The sequence below is a fragment of the Podarcis vaucheri genome (assembly GCF_965113315.1).
Source record: "Podarcis vaucheri genome assembly, chromosome: 4".
Classification (NCBI taxonomy): Eukaryota; Metazoa; Chordata; class Lepidosauria; order Squamata; family Lacertidae; genus Podarcis; species Podarcis vaucheri.
The window spans coordinates 73,884,613-73,904,670 of NC_138762.1; the positions used below are offsets into that span (position 1 = coordinate 73,884,613).

The 20,058-nt window shown below is 41.5% G+C and overlaps 1 protein-coding gene across 3 annotated transcripts; it reads left to right on the plus strand.

Moving 5' to 3' along the window:
- Positions 1 to 520: 520 nt before the first annotated feature.
- On the plus strand, positions 521 to 19,347 carry LOC309530880 (arylsulfatase D-like). Of its 3 annotated transcripts, XR_014218948.1 has the most exons (11): positions 521 to 953; positions 3,784 to 3,924; positions 4,341 to 4,462; positions 4,912 to 5,034; positions 6,058 to 6,481; positions 8,052 to 8,188; positions 8,858 to 8,992; positions 10,003 to 10,165; positions 11,735 to 11,856; positions 17,311 to 18,568; positions 18,873 to 19,347. XR_014218948.1 is itself a non-coding variant. In XM_082220100.1 (10 exons), the coding sequence occupies exons 1-10, from the start codon at positions 922 to 924 to the stop codon at positions 17,685 to 17,687; spliced, it is 1,776 nt and encodes a 591-aa protein (XP_082076226.1). In that variant the 5' UTR covers positions 521 to 921; the 3' UTR covers positions 17,688 to 18,573. The 3 variants fall into 3 exon arrangements, 2 of the variants coding, with proteins under 2 accessions (XP_082076226.1, XP_082076227.1); XM_082220100.1 differs by lacking the exon at positions 18,873 to 19,347 and having other exon boundaries at positions 17,311 to 18,573; XM_082220101.1 differs by lacking the exons at positions 3,784 to 3,924; positions 18,873 to 19,347 and having other exon boundaries at positions 523 to 953; positions 17,311 to 18,573.
- Positions 19,348 to 20,058: the final 711 nt, after the last annotated feature.

Below are 20,058 nucleotides of genomic sequence, written 5' to 3' on the forward strand. Positions count from 1 at the left end.
GCTTTACTGGCCAAGGGAGCCGGGTCATGTGGCCAGCATGACTAAGCCGCTTCTGGTGAACCAGAGCAGCGCACGTAAACGCCGTTTATCTTCCCACCAGAGAAGTACCTATTTATCAACTTGCACTTTGATGTGCTTTCGAACTGCTAGGTGGGCAGGAACAGGGACCGAGCAACGGGAGCTCACCCCGTTGCTGGGATTCAAATCGCTGACCTGATCAGCAATCCCTAGGCTCTGTGGTTATACTGGCCCACAAAAGCCCATGACACCAATAAATAAATAATTTTTTTGTAGGTTGCCATAGGCATCCCTATTTTTCCTTTAGTGATTGCACCTTTCTTAGAATCAGTGCCTTTTCCCCTGGGGGTACTCAAGGATATGTAGTACCGGCACTCCCCCCCCCAAAAAAAAATGGCACTTACTGTAACAACTTCATGGTGTGTACCAGTACCTTTTTTCCCTTAAAAAAAAAAAAGAGCACTGCTTAGAATGTAATGTGAACTGAGAAATATATATATATATATATATTTCTCAGCTGTCTGGAAATTTGGGGTCGTGAGCAAAAACAAGAGAGGAAACAAAATACAACAAAATCCTACTTGCTTCAGGAACAAAACTTCCTGTTGGCACGGTGAAGGTTTTTCTCTGAGTGATTGGGTGCAACAGAAGCTGCTATAAAGGCCACTAGAGCAGTTGAAAAGCATAACAGTGATTGCTTTCCAAGAGTGGACTTTGTCTGTAGCTGCTCAAGGGTTCGTGTCAATTTGTAATAGCCATCTTGTTTCACAATACACCGATTTACTTGGCAAGCTATTAAGTAAGCAGACGGTTGGGAAAACAGCCTTGCGAGCTGTCAAAAAAGAAGACAAAGCCTGACAGTCGTTCTCACTATATCACCTCCAAACGCCTAGAGGACTGGGGATGGATCACAAATTGAAGATTAGGCTCTCCAGGTAAGTGGAAAGCATTCATTTTTGAAAAAGGAATCATTCTCTTTATATCTTTTAAATAGCAACTAATGCTGATCCTTGCCGATTAGTTTTTCCAGTGCTTTCTGGTATTTGTAGCAATGGCTAGACAGCATATTTCCCATTGTGACCCTGCACTCTGTGCAGGCAAACCCAGACAGAATTAAAATAATCTCTCTGTTCCCTGATGTCCGGTTGAATGGTGGTGAATGTGGAAGTAACTCCAGTATGCAGGGAATTTTTCTGACCAAGACTGAGCTATATTTTTGAAACATTAAGGGAATGTAGCAAGTGGTTAACTTCTAAGATTTCTTCAGTACTGTGTCCCATTGAAGCCCTATGTGGCGATCACACAGGGTCCCCGGATATTTGACAGTCTATTGATCCCTGTGCCACCACTATGATCACTTCCCCGCTGCCACCAACCTGTTTCTCTTGGGTACACACTGAGTTCAGACAGTTGTTAACATTAAAACAAATAATCAAGTTTATTTTATAAGCATGAACAAGTTTATGGTTTCAGATAATTTTCTTGTCAGTTTCTTATCCTTAGTTTCTATACTGGCCTATAGCTTCCTAATAACTGCTAACTGATTATCCCAACTGTCTATCTGACTATCAGTTTCTCTCACTCTCTCACTCTCTCACATCAAAACTCGACCAACCCACAGACTTATCCTCCCTCTTCCTTCTCCAACTCCCAACTGACTTCCAAACAACTCTAACTATAACTCCTCCCCTGGGGTTCCCACTAGCCAATCACTTCACATTCATTTAACCCTTTCCTTATGACCCACCTAGGAGGGCAAACGCCACACCCTATTCAGGTAAGTTTTGTTGCTTCTGAGGGGGATGGGATTGTATGCACTTGAATACATAAATAACGCTGCAACGGCTCTAAAAATGCCTCTCTTTAAACATGCAAAGCAGTAAATAACACAGCGCAAATGCTACTTGTGTTGAGTACTTTTAAAATGTGTCAGTGTTACTCCCCAGAGCACTGGTTTTGGAGTTCGTGGTTGTAACTTTTTTTTGTTTGTTAAAGTTCATTGTGCTGTACATGCCAGATTTATTCTATAGATGTTTGTCATTTGATTCGTAGAAGAAATTTATGGTGGTGGGAAACTGACACATCACAGAAATTGGGGGTAGCTAAAATGGGGACAAACATGTGCATACACACTGTACTATAAAGTGTATTTCTTAGTGAAGTTGTAATGCATTTGTTTATTGGTTGAGGTGGGAGAACAATCACATTGGGGTGGTAAGTGGGGAATGGTATGCCTTGTATACCTGAGCAAAACGGACCCCTCAGCACCATAATGGGGTCTGAATATGGGGGTCATGTCTATCCCTTATTCCTACTGTTTGGGTAGTGGGCAGGGGTATGGAAATAACTATAAGGAAAGTTAGTAGCTATAAGTAAAAACATGGGGGAATTTTAAATATGATCACCTACTACAGGGTCTGCAGGTGCCTTACTTCATGATAAAGACTACAAACCTATTCCTTAGTATCAGGGGTAAAGGGCATGACTTTAACTCTAAAACAAACTTTACATCATCATCATCACACACCCCATCATGCCAGATTCTCCCTCTCCCTCTCCCTCTCCCTCTCTCTCTCTCTCATATCAACACTTTTTTTATTTCAGTCAATGACCAGTACAGAAGATAAGAAGACAGCAAACCACAATAAAATAAATTAAGTATACTATTACATGTGAAGTTTAAAACAATGTAAGAAATTAAAAAGCAAGGGGAAATATAAAATAATTATATTAAAATGTTTTTTTAATAAAAAAACAGGGTAAGGTGTTAATAATTCTAAAATTAAGACAAGATCTTGTGCCGACAAGCTATTGCTGCCACACAAAAACTAGCTACCTTGGCAGTGATCTCGGGAAACTGGTCAGGCAAAAGATAATTGATATAAAACACTTCAGATCTTCCTGGTATACTTTGTAAAAGTGGATTAATAAAATGGTGGTGGATTTCACAGCGGAAGGAACAACACAATAAGATATGTCCCACAGTATCTACAGTGGTGCCTCGCAAGACGAAATTAATTCGTTCCGTGAGTTTTGTCGTCTTGCGATTTTTTTCGTCTTGCGAACCACGGTGTCGGGAAAGTTTTGGAAAAGCTTCAAAAATCACCAAAGTCTTTAAAAACCTCAAAAAAGGCTACCACACTGCGTTCTATGAGTTGCTCCTCGAAGTCAAGTCGCAACTGTATTAGCGGTGTTAAGAAAAAGCAAACAAACTTGCAAGACGTTTCCATCTTGCAAAGCAAGCCCATTGGGAAAATCGTCTTGCGAAGCAGCTCAAAAAACAAAAAACCCTTTCGTCTAGCGAGTTTTTTGTCTTGCGAGGCATTCGTCTTGCGAGCTACCACTGTATTTTCTCTACTTTGCAAGGGAATAAACATTCCTATCAAAACTCATATCAAGCAATATAAAGTTTATACCCATTCATATTGAAAGGCAGGTCTTTCAGTGAAAAGGTGGTGAAGCATTCTTCGCTTCTTGTGTGTTTTCTTTTACAGTCAGCGGTTCTTAAGGGTTTCAGACAGGAGTCTTTCTTAGCACCAGCTGGAGATGCCAGGAACTGCCTTCCCAGAATTCTTTGGGAGAAGCCATGTACTTTGCATGTATGATGTGGATGTGACCCAAACCTGGAACCATTAGCACAGAAAACATTTGCTCTGTTATTGAGCTCCTACAACCCTTCCACTAAAAATTATCTCTCTTCCCCAATCACAGATAATCCAACCTTAGAAAATTCTGATCCTGATGTTTTGTTGGTTGTTTATGTAGATGCAGTCTAGCTATTTTGCTAGTTTCCTCCCTATTTCCCCAAATGTGTGATGCGGCAGTGTCAAGACCCAACGTTTTGTTGATAATGGCGGATGACCTTGGCTATGGTGATTTGGGATGCTTTGGTAACGACACACTCAAGTAAGTGTCATTTTGTGACTTGAGATCATGCACTCAGCCCCACCCACAAAGTTGCACCACTCGTCCTGTTCCTCCCCAGGCTCACCTTTTGCTTTTGGGGGCAGCTCCTTTTCACCCCAAAGGCTCCTTGTTCAATTAACCACCACAGTGTAAATCACAGTTTTGTACAGTGTCACTACATTACTAGAGTCTGATGATTTGGGTCATGCAATTTAGCTATATTGCTTCTATGGTTTCATCTCTACAGCCTAGAGAATTTTTTTAGTAAGCGTTTGATACAATTTCTAAATAAACCCTTTGTTGCCTCTGCAGCCCTCAAGATGGAGCTGCGACCCAAGAAAGGCTTCACGAAAAGGTTTCTACAAATGACAGGGCAGTATTCCCAAACTAAAGTATCTCTTTGTTCTACATATTAGGACTCCTAATATTGACCAGCTAGCAAGGGAAGGAGTGAAGCTTACTCAGCAGATTGCTGCAGCTTCGCTTTGTACCCCAAGCAGAGCAGCTTTTCTGACTGGCAGATACCCCATCAGATCAGGTTTGGCGCTCTCTTTAAATGGTTGGTTGGTGTTTGGGTGCACAGAGGATTACCCCAAGCGATAACCAGCCCTGATGCAGATCAGAGGGAGGGGGGAGCATATGCACACACATACATAGACCTCTTTCAGGGCTCTGCAGTTGTGCGTGCATTTTTTGCATAGCTGGACCTAGCATGACAAGATTCCTGTCAGTCACACCTCCTGGCCACCTGTCATGCAGCACAAGACTCCAGAAGTCTTTTCACACAGGCACAAGTCTGTACCCAGTGGTAGCACAACGGTGTTGCATGCAGAAGTTTCCAGGTTCAATCCCCATCATCTCCTGGTTGGGCTGGGAGGGAACCCTGCCTGACCTGAAGGGTTTATTAACTGCAGCGCAGCCAAGTCAATGTGATAGCAGCTGCCACTCATACTAAGGCTCTCGCCCCCAATTCCTTTTACATGTTAGGTATGGTGTCCAGACATGATCCCCGTGTCTTCGCGCGTACTGGTGCTTCTGGAGGACTCCCCACGAATGAAACAACATTTGCTAAGTTATTACAGCAACAGGGCTACACCACGGGCCTTGTAGGTACAGTATCACATTGACATATTCCTTCCATTTTTCACTGACACATCTGAGCTTCAGTTTGATCAAAAATGTCATGGTTGTCACTGCCTTCTTGGGGTCTCCAGCTGACGAAGTTAAATTAGAGGGTAATCAAAAGAAATTATTGGGACAGAACTACCTAAATCGTATAGAAATTTATTTATGTACAGTGGTACCTCTGGTCACGTACTTAATTCGTTCCGGAGGTCTGTTCTTAACCTGAAACTGTTCTTAACCTGAAGCACCACTTTAGCTAATGGGGCCTCCCACTGTTGCCGCACTGCCGCCACGCGATTTCTGTTCTCATGCTGAAGCAAAGTTCTCAACCCGAGGTACTATCTCTGGGTTATTGGAGTCTGTAACCTGAAGCGTATGTAACCTGAAGCGTATGTAACCTGAGGTACCACTGTATGCTACTACAGCAGCAACAATGCCCAAAAGTGGAAAGAAGCAGTCCCACTAAAGGAAGAATGGATACAAAAACTTACGGAATATGCAGCAATGGCGAAACTTACCGGAAGAATAAGAAATCAAGATAACAAACTGTTTATAAAAGAATGGAAACGTTTTATTGAATATTAAAGATAAATTGTAAACAGATAAAAACATTAGCAGGATTGTTGTAATAACCTGAATTTTTATAAGAGTATATATTTACAGTAGATAATTAAATGAGGAAGTTAAATGAATTTGGATATGCAGAAGATATTGAAAAATAAATTTAAGGAACCGCAGAAAGAGGGGGAAGGAAGTTAAATTTTAAAATGTCAAATTGATTGTAAAATTAATGAAATGTATAAACTTGAAAAGTATAAATAAAAACTTTTTTAAAAATTAATAAAATAAATTAGAGGGTGAGCAGGCAGAATCAAGGGGGCAAGCTATTTTGAACGGAGGACAGGGTTTGCCTATATTTTTCCAGTATAAATATTAAGTGTATTAAGTTGCTTATTGGTAATTTACAGGATTCATGGTTTCTTTAGCTATCATTGTTTATCTTTTCAGGAAAATGGCACCAAGGCATGAACTGTGAATCCCACAATGACCACTGCCACCACCCTTTAAACCATGGCTTTGATTACTTCTATGGCACCCCTCTTACACTTGTGAATGAATGCCAGGCTAATAAGGATCCTGAGATGAACGTCCAGCTGCAAGCTACGTATTGGTTTTACACCCAGATGGCAGCTCTTTTGGTGTTCACTCTTGTGCTGGGAAGAACTACTGGTTTGTTCTATGTGAAATGGAAAATAATTGCCTTCACTGCTTCATGTGGTATCCTATTTTTCATCTCCTGGTTTGCCAATTATGGATTTGTAAGATACTGGAACTGCATCATGTTGAGAGATCACATCATTACTCAGCAGCCAATAAAGCTGGAAAATGCTGCCTCCAGGATATTGAAAGAGTCAACCTCATTTATTAAACGGTAACCCATTAAAATTATTTAACTGCTTTTCAGATTTTGAGAGGAGTGGACTGATTTTGAAACCTTTGTCGTCCGTGCTTAGGATGGAGCTAAGACTACCTTTACTAGTGTGTCAAATCACTGCATTGCTCAGTGGCATGTTTTTCAGATGATGTTGCATTGATACAAACTTTTAGGACAGAGCTTTCCAAACTTTTTATGCTTCATTTTGCGACACAGTAATTCAGTTTCGCGTCATTTCGCGACACAGTAATTTAGTTTTACTAGCAAACGGGAGGTTAAACTAACCCCTTTCCAGCCCCGGGAGGAGAGTGAGGAGTGTTCACATGAGACACCTATACACTGCAGCCGACACACTAACACATGGGTAGGCAAACTAAGGTCCGGGGGCCGGATCCAGCCCAATCACCTTCTAAATCCTGCCCATGGATGGTCGGGGATCAGCGTGTTTTATTTATAATGCATCTCCAGGTTATTTGTGGGACATAGGAATTCGCTCATTTTCCCCCCTTCAAAATATAGTCCAGCCCACCACAAGGTCTGAGGGACAGTGGACCGGCCCCCTGCTGGAAAAGTTTGCTGACCCCTGTACTAATGTATCGTTACACACAGTTTGCAAAGCTCTGATTTAGGATCTGGGTACCTTGCTGAAGTATTGGTACATCTCAGCCAAGGTGTCCACATGTTCAACTGTGTGCATGTGGTAAATGAAACTATGTGTGTGAAATGTGAATTTTCCTTTGTGCTTTGATTGGGCTCAGACATTCATTAAATTAAGTGTATAAGAGAGAAGTGTGCAACTTGTAAACATGCTGGGTTGGATTCCCCTAAGAAACTTCATCAACCAAAATCCTCTGCAAGGATTTCTCTATGCTTGTGCAACAGGATTTCCCCCCCCCCTTCTCTTAGATGCCCCCCAAAATTGGCTCAGGAGTCTGGAGAACTCAGAACAGGGCATGGGGAGGAGAGGGGCGATTGTTCCATCTGGCAAGATGAAATGCTTGCGCAGACAGAACAATTTAAAGAGTGTGATTTGAATTCTACCCAAAGTTCTTCACTAATTTGGGCTGAACCACTGGCAGCAAGCATAAGGGTAAAAATACCCATAAAGTCCTATTGTGTGTTCAGAGTGTTGAGTGTACATTATTCTTGTTGTGACTCTTTCACAACTATGTATAAAGTAGTTGAATATCATCATCATCATCAACTATTTTGACCTTCAATGTAAATAAAATAAACAAGTATGCAACTCATAAGCTTTGCCAAATACAGTTGCTCAGAGTTTTAGGGTGGCAGTCAGTAGGAAACTCAGCAGCTCACAGCATTTCAGTCTGGCAGGCACTGCTTATCATAACAATGACCATGAAGCATGGTAATGGTGGTGATAATAATGACTGGCTGAATGGGCTAAAACCTACTCCTTTTGTAACATTTCAATCTCATTAGTGTGTATGTGTATCTCTGTGTCTGTATCTGTTCAGATCTTTGCTCAGCTATGAATTCCACATAGCTAATGGATGCTTTCGTTGTTGTTTTAAAACAACATTTTAAAACATTTCCCCCCCCCCAGAAACAAACAAGGACCGTTCCTCCTCTTTGTTTCTTTGTTACACGTCCACACACCCTGTTTCACCACAAAGACGTTTCATGGAAAAAGCAGGCATGGTTTATATGGAGACAATGTAGAGGAAATGGACTGGATGGTGGGTGAGTAGCAATTGTGGTTATTGATATTTTTCTAAGGACCAAAGTAGAAGCCTTCCTTGGACCTTTTCTTCTTCTTTTTCCTGAATTTGTAACTTCCTTGTTGTCTTTCAACTGACTGTAGCGTTCAGCTTAGCACTGGAGAACAGAGATTCATAAATCTGATAAATCCCCTTCCCTGTCATCAGTTCCTTGAAACACTTCCTGAAACTGTGGCAATGTCATTTCAACATCTGGTAATGACAGATAATCCTCTCCATATTGATTTTACAAGCTTATTTATTTATATTTTATTGAAACAACTTATATGCTGCTTAACTACAATAGTATCTAAAAGCAGTTTACAAAGACACAATGCAAAAAATAAAAACCAGTTAAAACTATGAAATCAAATCACCAGTTAAAATACTATCTGGAATTATTATTATTTTTAAATCTTCATTAGATGCTGGAAGTGCAACAGGGAGGAGGCCTGCCTGACCTCAGATGGAAGGGGGCACCATAAAACTGGGCCCACAATATTAAGTTCATATCTTCTGAGGGATATGAGCCTTGAATCCCAAAAGACATCTGTGATCGGGCAGGGATATAAAGGATTCTGCAATCCTTGAGGTATCCTGGACCCAAGTATTTGGCTTAAAATTAACTCTTGTGGTTCATCCAACTCTGCAGGGGAAATTCTTGCTGCTGTTGACAAAGAGGGCTTGAGGAACAACACTTTTACTTACTTTACTTCTGACCACGGCGGCTTTTTGGAGGCTAGAGAGGGTATTACCCAGCTAGGTGGCTGGAACGGTATATACAAAGGTAAGGCAGCTTTCCTTCAATTCTCCATGCCCTTGTATAGATTACTGTACTTCAATGTGCCTGTGTGTCTGGAAACTTCCATGCATACAGAACAAAGCTTTGAGAGGACAAACTGGGCTTCTGAATTACAAACATATAATGCCACTACAAAGGCACGTTGACTGGCTCCCAAAGTAAGGTAAAGGGACCCCTGACCATTAGGTCCAGTCGTGACTGACTCTGGGGTTGTGGCAATCATCTCACTTTATTGGCCGAGGGAGCCAGCATACATCATGTGGCCAGCATGACTAAGCCGCATCAGGCGAACCAGAGCAGCACACGGAAATGCCGTTTACCTTCCCGCTGGAGCGGTACCTATTTATCTACTTGCACTTTGACGTGCTTTCAAATTGCTAGGTTGGCAGGAGGAGGGACCGAGCAACGGGAGCTCACCCCGTCGCGGGGATTCGAACTGCCGATTGGCAAGTCCAAGAGGCTCAGTGGTTTAACCCACAGCACCACCCGTGTCCCATGGCTCCCAAAGTGGGTTGCAACAAATTATTATGACATAACAAAATTTAAAATAGTGGTTAAAAAATAATAGCATCAGTGGCTTAAAACTGTTCTCAAACAGAACATCCATAAAACCACCTGGATCCCCATCCCCCAAGTCTTTAAGATTTCTTAAATGGCCAAAGAGTGGGGGACTTATGAATTCATCTTGACCATCACAGGTATGGGAGATCCCTGATATTCGCCAAGCTTACTGCTTTCATAGGTGGATCACAAAACAGTGCCTTGGATATCAGTCTTAAAGCTTGGGCAGTTATATATACGAACTTATTTATGTCAAGAGCCTGCGCATCCTCTTTATCAATATGTGTGTTCCTTCATTATTCATGCTGGGCTCTATAGGTTTTTTAAAATGCATTTAACAGCTTATCTCCACTCTGACGATCTCCACACTGAACTATGACATTCAGCTCATGAATTGTAATTATCTTTCTCTTCTATTACTTCTTCTTTGGCAGGTGGAAAAGGTATGGGAGGCTGGGAAGGAGGAATCCGTGTGCCTGGAATAGTTCGGTGGCCAGGGATAGTCCCTGCTGGCAGTGTTATTGAGGAACCAATAAGTCTTCTGGATATTTTCCCCACAGTGGCTCACTTGGCTGGGGCATCCATCCCACAAGACAGGTACAGAATACCGGTCTGAAAGTAGCTCAAGACGATTTGGATTTTAGCCATTAAAATTTGCAAAAATGTGTATATAATCCATAGCATCATCCATTTGCTTGGCTTTCTGACATGTTTTAATCCAGAAACATCTTAAGTGATTTCATCTACAGGTATTCTGTAAAGATTGCATTTAAAAAATATGCTGGCCTGTTAAATTCAAATGGATTTCTCCATATAAGGGCAAAAGCCTGTTGAATCATAGAATTGTAGAGTTGAAAGGATCATCTAGTCCAACCCCCTGCAACGCTGGAATATTATTCCACATCATGTGCTTTTTTTATTTTCCCAACAGCATTTAATATTTTAGGATTCCCCTCCCCTTTTCTCCATTTCAAATGGGCTCAAACCCATGACCTGGAGATTAAGAATCTTATGCTCTACCACCTGAGCTATCCCAGACTTTGTAAAATACAAAATCAAATGTAAATCTTTCTTTTTATTACAAGACCACATATTTAAATAGAAGGCAGGGGGCTTTCTTGGTAGTGGTGCCCACCCTGTGGAACTCCCTCTCGTCAAGGAAATAAACAACTATCTGACTTTTAGAAGACATCTGAAGGCAGCCCTGCTCAGAGATGTTTTTAATGCTTGATGTCGTATTGTGTTTAAATTTGTTGGAAGCTGCCCAATAGGTAGGAATTTGGGACATATGGTTGACATCGTTATGCCTGATCAATTGCACAATGGACTTCTGCTTGCCTGACTACCTCAGAAGCTCACCACCTCTACTCTAGTGGGTCCACCAACCATCCAGATTGGATTCTGGAGGATGGATAGAAAGCTGCAGTTGGTAGGAGAAGGGGGCAATACAAGGGGGAAGTGTCTTATGTGAGTGGAAATTGGCTCATCTGTTGATGAGTATTACCTTATGCATTTGCCTGACTGAAAACTGTTCATTCAATTAAATGGAAAAATTGATAGTGCCAAGACTAGCGCAACTCCTAAGGCAGAATAAGGACTCTTACAGGAAATATGGCGGCACAGAGAAGATCCTGTAAATCCTGTATCCTCTTTCTTTCCCCCTTCCTTCTATCCTGGCACATTTTGCCCTGAACTGTATGTAGTAGTAGAGGGCCAGGCTCAGGGTGGCTAACACCAAATATAAATTACAATAAAACATAATAGAAAAAAAGAAAAAACAGTTACTGTAGGACCAGCAAAAAAGCCAAGGGAAAATTTATATACCAAATCCCATACAAAGGGTCAGACTGAGTCCAAGCCAAGGGCCAGGCGGAACAGCTCCATCTTGCAGGCCCTGTGGAAAGATGTCAAATCCCGCAGGGCCCTGGTCTCTTGTGACAGAGCGTTCCACCAAGTCAGGGCCAGTGCTGAAAAGGCCCTGGCTCTAGTTGAGACCAATCTAACCTCCTTGAGACTCAGGACCACCAAAATGTTGTTATTTATGGACCTTAAAGTCCTCCACGGGGCATACCAGGAGAGGTGGTTCCTTAGGTATGAGCTAAAGAATCAGTCATCGGCCTATGCTGTACAGTACTACTTTACTAAATGTATTATTACTTTTCTTAGGGTGATTGATGGAAGGAACCAGATAGCTTTGCTACAGGGAGCGGTGCAGCACTCAGAGCATGAATTCATGTTTCACTACTGTGGGTCGTACTTGCATGCGGTGCGCTGGTACCAGAAAGAGAGTGAGTAGAAAATATTCTCCTTATATCAGGTATTGGGTCACTGAAATAAAATGCGTAGCTCATGATTCAGTGTGGCATCTTGACACCAACTTGCTTGCTTCTCAGACTGTGTGCACACCATACATTTAAAGTGCATCATGGGAACTGTAGTGTATTAAAGTGCTGGAGATTTTTGCTCTGTGAAGGGTAAACTACAGTTCCCAAGATTCTTTGGGGGCAAGCCATGCAGTTTAAATGTGCTCTAAATGTATGGTGTGTCCACACAACTGCACTCAAAGCTATAGGTTGTGCGGTATGGATTTCACTATTAGAAACATGAGGATTTGGTACTGGGTAGCCTATTATCCATTTCTGGATCGAGTATCCATTTCTGTCTATTATGACTGCTAGGTTGAGATTGAAAACATTTTGGAAATGCTTGGTGAAATCTCAAAAGCTGGAATGGATTCTACCTGTGAGTTGCCAATAGCAAGCTCACACACTCGCTAACCTGTATCAGAGCATTGAGTATCTTCACGCACTAACCACAATGTACACAAAATAATGTGCGAGACATTCTATATCTGTGTATATCCATTCTCTATGAACTGACTGTCTGGGGGGTCACAAAGGGGGCAAAACAATGTCTCTCTCCTGAAGTCTTTCTCAAAAGTTGAGTCAGGTGACATGTTGCTGAGTCAGCCACAGTTGGCCATGGGGTACCAACAACATTACTTGCTAATGTTATTCGCCTGCAGGCTGGTGAGTAAGATATGCACACTTCTCTGAAGGAAGCTCCACTGAACAGGGTGGGATTTTCATATGATTAAACATGCACAGCATTGCTCTTGCTTGCAGTAAGGGTTGAGCACTGATGACAAGAATACAACAATTTTGTGCCTGATGGATCTTGTCTGTTTTGAAGGAGTTGGGTTTGATAATTTTGCCAGGTTTCTTTCGGCAGTACAGGTCTGGAATTCAACAAAATTAAGAAATCAATAGTACCAAGCTTAATCTTTGTACCAAACTAGAGAATATCAAACAAATAAAGAAATAGGCTTCTTCTTCTTCTTCTTCTTCTTCTTCTTCTTCTTCTTCTTGCATTAATCTGGAAGTGTGCATCATTCAGCGTCCTTCTTTTCACCAGTTTGTTGGAATATATGGTAACTAGATGCTGAATATGTGTATTATAAGATATTCCACTAGAGGGCAAAGATATCCAAGCATTCTTTGAACAAACATGCATTTTATTCTTTCCTTTTCCAATGCTTATTTTTCTGAAAAGTAGCTATCTTCACAGCCACAGAATTGCGAAGTGCTTTTGATGCCAGATTTTGAAAGTGATTCAGCTGCAGATATTATAACCCCCATATGCGAAAACACAGTGTTTTCAGAAAGGGTGGAAATTCTTTTACACAAGTGCAAAAATGTAGTTGAATGTTTAGTTGAATACCACCCTTAATCTTTACTCTTCTTTTTTCAAGTCACTGATTTTTTTAAAAAAAATATTCTAATCAGACCATTAGGTGCTGTGTGATTTTTTTAAAATTATATTTGTATTTCTTACCTATTGTAATTTATTGCATTGCAGTTTGCATGCCACAGAAATCAAATTGTAATACAATAAAATGCATACAAGATAAGAAATAAAAAGGAAAGCAACAGTTAAAAATCAGTTTGAGTCCTTAATGCAACCATACATCCGCAGACACACTACAGACCACCTGAGAGAAGCTTGCAGGCCACTGTTTTAAAGACCCTCTCCTGGAATCAGTGGGCTTTCTTATCTTCCATTCTTAAACTCGATACAATTAATCAGTATAAACACATTTTAAAAAAATATCTATCTTTAATATTGGAGATGAGATTTTTCTATGAGGTAGGCTCAGTCCCTTATAAGGTATCCTGATGCTACAGTTGAACACCTCCCAAAAATGGCTCCCTCTCCCTGATAGCTGCTCACCAGGGCTATTTTTAGAGCTAACAGTTTTGTGGAGCGGAAAAACAGAATTCCATATCTATCCTGTGGAGAAGCGTTCTTCCATGGCAACTAGCAATTCATCATTTTTGACAGAGCTGTATGAGGGTAAAGGCTTCTGAAGCAGCTCCAAATATCTTGTCCTGGAAAATCTTCTGTTGGAAGAACCAAGTGGTTTAACTATCGTGAACAAATTTGACATCCATTCCAGTGAGGATTCCAAAAAGTGTTTGGAGGACCACATATTCATCAACTAGAAACTGAATCCCTTTAGTTTCTTTTCTCTAAGGTGGTGCTCTCTGGAAGGCCTATTATGTGACTCCAAAATTTCACCCAGAGGGGGGTGGTGCTTGTTATGGAAGAAGACTGTGTCCGTGTTCTGGAGAGCGAGTAATTCACCACAATCCTCCCTTGCTTTTTGACCTCACATCATCCTTCTGAAACCAGTCCTTTTCCACCAAATTCTGAGCCACTTTTCAACACACTAGAACAGTGATGTCCAACCAGTCGATCGTGATCTACTGATCGATCGCGGGCGTTCCTGGTCGATCCTTGTCGATCGCGTGATCCCGATAGATCTCCAAATATAATAATAATGAAGTGATAATGAAGATGCACTTATTTAAACAAATAAATTGTAGACTCCGATGACTTTTATAGAACTCCCTTCTTACTGGCCTAGTTCATGTGTAATGCTAAGTAATGGTTTGCTTAAAGAACCAAGTTGACTTGAAGATGATCAGACAAAACCATGGCTTATCAGACAAAAGCTGAAATAGATGGACCATTCATCTGATTTGGTATAAGGCAGAATCTTACATTTGTAGCGGAAATAATTCTGCCCATGGTCGTGAATTCTGCTTGTTCCTCTCAATCCAGAAGGAAGTGGTCACATTTTTAAATCAAGTACATAATTTAATCATAGTTAAACCCCAGTGGAATGGGACTTCAGTGCACCAAACTATGAACTCAGTTACACCTACAAGCATCAGCTCTAACCTTATAAACAGACCAATCTTCCACACTGCTAATGCGAAGAACTTGGATTTAAGCAGATTAATTTTCATTGAGAGCGATGGAGCTAAAGGAGCTTGGTCCTATCTATGCCGTTTTTTAGCTTGGTCCTATCTATGCCGTTTTTATGTTGACTGAATTGCTAGGCACCTAAAATAAACTACCAGCTTCCCAGTGTGAAGGTGAGATTATGCAGACCCCTACTGAGCTGAGCTCTTTGGAAATTTACAGGCTGGATACTGCGCCATGTTATAGGGCTTCTTTCCTACAGCAATCCATCTAAGTGTTGAAAGAGATAATCCAGAGATGAATTACAAGTTTATTCAACCCATGGCCATTAAGCTACTTTGCATGTAGCATTAAATGAGAAGTGGACAGCTCTCCATGGGCTGCTTCAGAGTGTACACCCAATTCTTCCTTTGCAGCCCTGGCATGAATTAAAAAAAGAATTCAGCCCACAGCTGAAAGGATCAGGAGTTCACGTATGAGTACATTTCCTCTTCTTTTGAGTTTGATGCCATGACGGACGTCTGATAAGACAGTATGGCATGGGCCAAATGAGGGGGTCTGCCAGGCCTGATTATTCTAATTAGGCCCATGGACTAGGAGTTCCCCACCACTGCATTGAACTATTGAACTGTGGTTTAAAATAGCTATAGTTTACAATGAACTAGCATGATGGGAGGAAACCAACCAGCAGATAGGTTGCCATTATGCACAAACCGGCATCAATGGTTTGTTGATGATGGCAAGCCAAGGTTTGTTTTTACTGGTATGGTGAAGAAAAGTACAAGGGAAGGAGGATGCTGTGGGGATATTTGAGCAGTGTGTAAAATGCAACAAAGGATACTCAGTTACTTAGTTCCATGCTGTTCCTTAGATGAGACAACTGCATTCTTTCAGTCTAATTCTTTGTTTTTTGAAAGATAGCCTTTTGGTTTAAATTACAAAAAAACAGAAAACCCACATCATTTCATTACTTTCCCTTGGTCATGTTAAAGTGCCTAGGCCACCCAAAATATATTTTTTAAAAGGCCACCACCTTTGCTTCTCTTGTCTGGCTCTCATTGATCATATCCGCAGTGTATTACATCTTTTGCAACATTTGTATAGCCCTCACTCTTCCAACGAGCATGAATTTTAGTCAATTTTTTTGCCAATGCCTAAAAGTTCAAGCAGGCACACTTCACATTTGATGTGTTTGTGATTTAAAAAAAAAAAATCAGTATTGTGTCAGGTACAAAAATTAGCATGTATCACATCAGAGTTGGTGCAACAACTCTGGTGCAAGTGAATGTGTGATTAAAACAGCAAAGGCTGCTTTATACTGAAATGTGATATGAAGGCAGAGGGGGTGGAATGGAAAAATTGAAGAAAAAAATGGGTGGGGGATATTCCAATTCTTCTCCTGTCTTCACATCTCTAGTTCATACTACACACACACATTCATTAACAGGATTTCCAGAGCACTCAAATGCTTTTCCCTTAAAAAACTGCATCTTGTAAATTTCTCCCAATAAAGAACCAGCTCTTACAAGTCACATTGACAATAACATCTACAGATGCTACACACAATTCCCAAACTAATTAATATAATGAAAGACAGATATAGAAATCAAGAATATAAAATGTTTATTTGACAATGAACAAAGTTACAAAAATAAAGAAAAAAAGCAGGATTTCTCTATTTACAAAACCAGAAAGTAAAGAATTACAAAGTAACAAATATGGGTGAGAAACTGCTGATTGTGTTGGCAAAAGCAGTTCCCTCCTGCAGCAACGGTTATCAAGGAACTCTACTTAGGAAGAGCACAAGTAGTCAGTTTAGGACTTGTCCTTTCCCACTATGAAACAGGGATGTTCACAGTAAAATACAGGAAGGGGGCAGAAATCTGTGAAAACTATTCCAATGCATCTCAAATTATAGAATGTTGTATACTTCTTCTTTTTTGCAGTAGTCTCAAGTTGCAGTTATAGTTAATTAAAATAATCATATTGCCCATTAGTGGCTCATTTAGAAACTTGTAAAGAGAATTATCCAGGCCAAATATAATTTTATAAGGATTTTTATTATGGCATCCATGTTTGTGGAGTCCACATAATGAGATGAAATCATCTTAGTTCATGCATTTGATGATGGGAACTTGCAACTACTAAGCACCCTTTTCGCCTCCAGTACATTATGAAGCCAACATGCCCTCCTATTCTGCATAGATTTTGATGTCCCTGGTTTCATTTTCACCCCCATTCCCATGCCTCCTACTCCTTTTATTTTTGCAATTCCCTTTGCACCCTCATTTTCACACTCAACCCTTTCCCCCCACCCCCTTCCTCCTTACTTTTCTTGACTCCCCTTGTACATAGAACAAATCAACAAAATCTATTTGAATTACTATATTTAAACCGAATCTCCAGAGAACGTCATGTTCCATCACTTTCGCAGTTATTGTATCATGGTGTTTTTGCTTTGCTTTCCCTTCCAGGTGGTCCAGTATGGAAAGTTCATTACACAACACCAATATTCAACCCCGAAGGCGCAGGAGCCTGTTATGAAAAGGGGCTTTGCCCATGTTCCGGAGAAGGTGTAACACATCACGATCCTCCTCTGCTGTTTGATCTCTCAAGAGACCCATCAGAGGCCGTGCCTCTTTCACCGGACATGGAGCCCTTGTTCCACACAGTCCTAAAGCACATAGGCAGAGCTGTGGAGGAGCATCGCAGCTCCCTCACACCTGTCCCACAGCAGCTCTCTTCTGGAAACAATATGTGGAAACCATGGCTGCAGCCATGCTGTGGGACCTTCCCGTTCTGTTGGTGTGACAATGAAGAAAGTGATACCCATTCATATAAAGTGGGCTAGCAAAAAGAATCCTCTTGCAATGAAACACTGTTCTTAGTACAGACAACACGAGCCAAGACATTCTTAGCTTTCTCTCATAAAGCAGCTGGGGATCGGAAGTGGGAGGTTTTTGTTGTTGTTGCTTTCTTTCCATATTATACCCATATGTGCCACTTTTCCTTGTTACTGGCTTGTTTTCTTAAAAACAGCAGCCCCTCAGTGCCTCTCCATCCCTGCTTTGCTCAAACCTTAATTGAGAAGGAGCAGCTAAAATTATACAGGGAGACCTCCGTTCTCACTGTCTTGGCTTGTGTTGTCTGTACTATACTTAAAATTTGGATCAAGGAGCATCAAATGGGCAGAGAAACCCCAAGGCTGCACCAGATCTTTGCAGAATTAGATACAAAGTCTAATTACACTGGGGAACAAAAAAAAAATCATTTTCTGTTGCATGAGGTTTTTCAACTGTTCTTATATGTTCTTTCAATCTGATTTCAAATCTGAAATAGATTTTCGTGTACATGCTATAGTTATCTTTCCATTTCCAACTTTTGCCGATATGTCATATTTACACTGGGAATAAGTGGACACTGACACATTGATCTACCCTAACCACATGGTAAATATTGTTTTGCAAATTTAATTTTTGTAGTTTTGTAACCTAAATATTTGTATTTTTCAGATTGGACCATGGCTTCTTCAAGTAGACTGTATCCCAAGGGAATACTTTCTTTGCATACCTCCAACTGTACATAGATATACATGTCATCTTCAATGCGATACATGTCAGGTTCAATGCTATATAAGTCACTTACATTTATACTCATATTGTACTACTTTGGCTATGTGTTTAATAAAATATTGAATTCTCGCATTGTGAAAAACAAAGATTATGGTGAAAAGTGAAAAACATCCTAGGCCAACCCCAACCTCTCTCACCACCAAAGGCACACAAGTGAACAACACAACCAACGCTGACACCAAACTCTACATACATTAAACATAATAGAAACACCGCCACCCGACCCCACCCCTATCCATCCTCCCTCTCTCCACCACCCCCTTTTTTCTTTTTTCTTTTCCTCTCCCCCTAATGCCTCAACAAATGAAACGGATTTGTAAAAATGTTACATGGGGGAAAAAAATACGAGGCACTACACTTCTGTAAAACAAGAAAATCCTGAATAAAATATATAATAAAAAAAGTGAAAAACATGAATTGCAAAAATAACTAGAGCTTACAGAACAAAACCAACTTCAGATATGAGATCAGCACGTCGAAATTAGGTTAGAACAACTGCAGGTGTCAATGCAACAAAAAATTTGTTCCCCAATGTTATTCAGCATTCAGCTTCCTAAAGTTTAGCAAACTCTTTCCCTAACTGTCCCCAATATATTGAAACTTTCACACAATATTGATAGGTGCATATAAATAGACTGAGTGCCTTCTGTCCTGGGGCTGTTCAAATACATGGGAACATAAGGGCTGCACTTCATGAAGAAGGTTGCAGGTTCAATTCCTAGTGTCTCCAAGTAGGGCTGGGCATATCTCCATCTAAAACCCTGGAGAACCAGTCAGTTCTAGACAACGCTGAGCTAGATGAACCAAATGTCTGACTTAGTACAAAGCCTACGTACCTATGTACATCAAGTTCCAAGGAAATTACCGTATTTTTTGCTCTATAACAGGGGTGTCAAACTCAAATTCATCGGGGGCCGCATCAGCAGTTTGGTCACCCTCAAAGGGCCGGTTCTATCATTAGGTTTGTGGTTTATAACTGATTGCATTGGTAGCTGGGGACACCTCTCCGGTGTACTGTGTACATGTAGAATACGGTTTCAAAACCGTCGTTTGTGTTCCTGAGGGCAGGAAAGATGCTTCCTTAGTTATTCCACAAGGGCGACTCTCACAATCATTTCTTGTGCCTTCCAAGTGGCACCAGGTGGCTGCAGTTACATTAGCTGGCCGGCATGGGGGCGCAAAGCAGGAAACAGCCTCTTCCGCCAGGCGCCCGAAGGCGCGCTGCAAACACGGTGCATTCTGGCAAAGAGCCTCTTTCCCCGAGAAGCGGTGGCAGGTGGGGCGTGAGGCGCGTGCGCATGAAGGGAGAAAGTCCATGCCGGGCGGAGGCGGCCCTGCCCATGTGCGAAAACATTTCCCACCTACACACCCAAGCTCCGCCCCTGCCATTTCTATCTCTCTCTCCCCCGCCCTTGTCGAGCATGCGCAGGAGGGCGGGCTCAAACGCCGAGAGGGTGCGCCCGCGCGCGCTGCACTCTTTCAACGGATGTCAGGGCGGGCGGGCGGAGAGCGAGGTAAGGCCTCCCGCGCGTGCGCAGCCGCAATGTGTGTCCCTCCGCCCCGGGCCCCTTTCCCTCCCCCATCCACGGG

Excerpts from the sequence above, each read along its gene's own strand:
- LOC309530880 (XM_082220100.1), top strand. The coding sequence starts at position 922 with ATGGATCACAAATTGAAGATTAGGCTCTCCAG. Across the intron at positions 6,482-8,051 it reads TCAACCTCATTTATTAAACG|AAACAAACAAGGACCGTTCC; the intron begins GTAACCCATTAA and ends CCCCCCCCCCAG. Across the intron at positions 8,993-10,002 it reads CTGGAACGGTATATACAAAG|GTGGAAAAGGTATGGGAGGC; the intron begins GTAAGGCAGCTT and ends CTTCTTTGGCAG.